Source organism: Pteropus vampyrus, unplaced genomic scaffold, assembly GCF_000151845.1.
Source record: "Pteropus vampyrus isolate Shadow unplaced genomic scaffold, Pvam_2.0 Scaffold7, whole genome shotgun sequence".
NCBI classification, from domain to species: domain Eukaryota; kingdom Metazoa; phylum Chordata; class Mammalia; order Chiroptera; family Pteropodidae; genus Pteropus; species Pteropus vampyrus.
In genome coordinates this window covers 15,279,816-15,281,882 of record NW_011888788.1, presented here as the reverse complement: position 1 = coordinate 15,281,882, position 2,067 = coordinate 15,279,816, and the positions used below count along the sequence as shown (strand labels likewise).

Sequence of the window (2,067 nt, the reverse complement as noted above, 5' to 3'; positions counted from 1 at the left end):
GTCTATTATGATGTTTGACTCATCCATTGGGCTTTTAATTTCAACCATATTTTCATTTCTCGATGGTCTATTTGACTCTCTTCAAACCTCATTATTCATTTATATGATCTTTTAAAACATCTTTTCACTTCAGACATAGTAAGCAGTTATATTTTTTGTCTGAGGTATATCTGAAGGCTTTGGGAGTGATTCTGCTGGAGATTTTTGTTGTTGGCTCTAATGGTACATGTTTCCTTGTATATTTGTGACTTTTTACTATGAGCTTATACTTTCACTGTATTATTTAGCCTGAGTTGAAGCTTCATCCCTTTGGAGTTGATCTATATTTATTTCAGCCAGTCTCCTGGACACACTAACTTGAGATCATTTTAATCAAATTCTCCACTTTATTTTCTTTTTTTCAGTCTATCGGTAAACTCATTTTTTGTCTGAAAATGCATTCATTATTTGGGAAGTTTTGAAGCTTTTGGGGACCACAGAGATAATTAATCTGGACCTCAAATCAACACATGCTTATGAATTCTTGGGGGAGGCTTCAATCCACTCTGAGGCTTAAACAGGCTAGTTTGCTTATTGTGCACTTTTATCTAGTGGGCTTGTCTCATTCATCCTTAAAATAAATAACCTAGTATCATACAAAAGAATCTGATACTTCTCTCCTTAAATGAAGGAAGTATTTCTCTTCTGTTCTTTGCAAAACTGTCAAAACAGAAGCATGAGGTTTCTAGAATGTAGCAAAAATATTTAAGGAGAAAATAGTATTGGTCCCTGCTATTAATACTCCTTAAGTTTTTTATTTCATTCTGATAATGCTCTCTGCTCAGTCCTTAACTCTACATGTGTGTTTGTGTGTGTGTGTGTGTGTGTGTGTGTATCAATATGTTGTTTCAATCCGGAGAACATCATTAAGGTATCTAATGCATCATAATGCCAAAAAAAATGAAATCATTTCATTAGTATATACATTTTAAAGCATTTAATACATATTGCACACGGCTCTCCAACAAAACTGTGCCAATTTACAACACACTCATCAGTGTGCTGATCAGAAGCTACAAATTTTAATATCTTAGGCTGGTTTATTTTAAACATTTTAATTGTATTTAATATGAAGCTTCGTGAAATCCAAAATACTGAACTATCTCTTATCTTTTTCAATAAAAATGAGGAACAAATTATAGAATATTTATATGCTGATGTCCAAGAAACAAAACAGAGTGATAAAGAGATTATTTTAAGAAAAAAAATCTATGCATATTTTGAAGTTTAGAAGAACATTTTAATGACAGTGGGTGAGAGCATGTACAGGCTTTGTCATTTATTAACTACTTGACCTTGGCAGGCCTTCATTTTCTCATCTTTGAAATGAACATGATAGTGGCTACCTCAGAGAAGTGTCAGAGTATTAAATAAGATGATGTTGATAAAGCACAGAATCTGACAAAAAATAAATTATTAAAATTGGTAGCTAATAGTACTAACTTGGCCCAAATGACTCTACTAGTGGGTGGGGCAGGTGAGATTTGAATATGTTTGCCTGAATGCAAAACCCATGAGTAACCCCTCCAATTTGCATGTTGCTACAGAACTTAGAGATTGGTTGTTCCCAAAGATAACCTGCTTAGTAGGGCAGATTTTCTTGCTGTCCATTTCCTCGCAATAAGCCCCATAAGACCAAAGGAGTGGGGGAGTTGAGTCCCTTCTTGATGTGTGATAAAACTGGTAAACATTCTTGAGCTTACTTAGCTACATACTTACAGAAGATAGATGATGTTAAGTCTCCCAAACAGCTTCTGGGTAAATTTTCTAATGAGGTTTTTGATACAATAAATATCCTGTGATTCTGTTCGTCGGCAATGAACTACTTCTACCTTTCCTCTTGGAGAAGTTAGTATTGACATTTTTTATCCTGTCCTAAAGAGAGAGAAAACAGTCCACTGTTAATCTGAGATGACAAGTCAGTCCAGTTACAGTACTTACAAAATTGGACATTAATTAAATTTCTGTCAAAGTGAACATGGTATTAAAGTGTTGGTGGTACACATTTTCCCCTGGGGTTAGACTATG

General features: G+C 34.3%; 1 protein-coding gene across 8 annotated transcripts in view; it reads right to left on the bottom strand.

The window, feature by feature from the left end:
• The window catches only part of CFAP61 (cilia and flagella associated protein 61), a 296,212-nt gene that overhangs the window by 282,288 nt on the left and 11,857 nt on the right, over nucleotides 1–2,067 (bottom strand). For 7 of the 8 annotated variants that reach the window (XM_023537747.1, XM_023537742.1, XM_023537746.1 and 4 more), the window contains one exon: nucleotides 1,759–1,914. The exons of the other annotated variant lie outside the window; for it this stretch is intronic. In XM_023537747.1, the coding sequence (XP_023393515.1) occupies nucleotides 1,759–1,901 (143 nt within the window). In that variant the 5' untranslated portion in view covers nucleotides 1,902–1,914. The remainder of the gene's footprint in view (nucleotides 1–1,758; nucleotides 1,915–2,067) is intronic. 8 annotated transcript variants of the gene reach the window in all.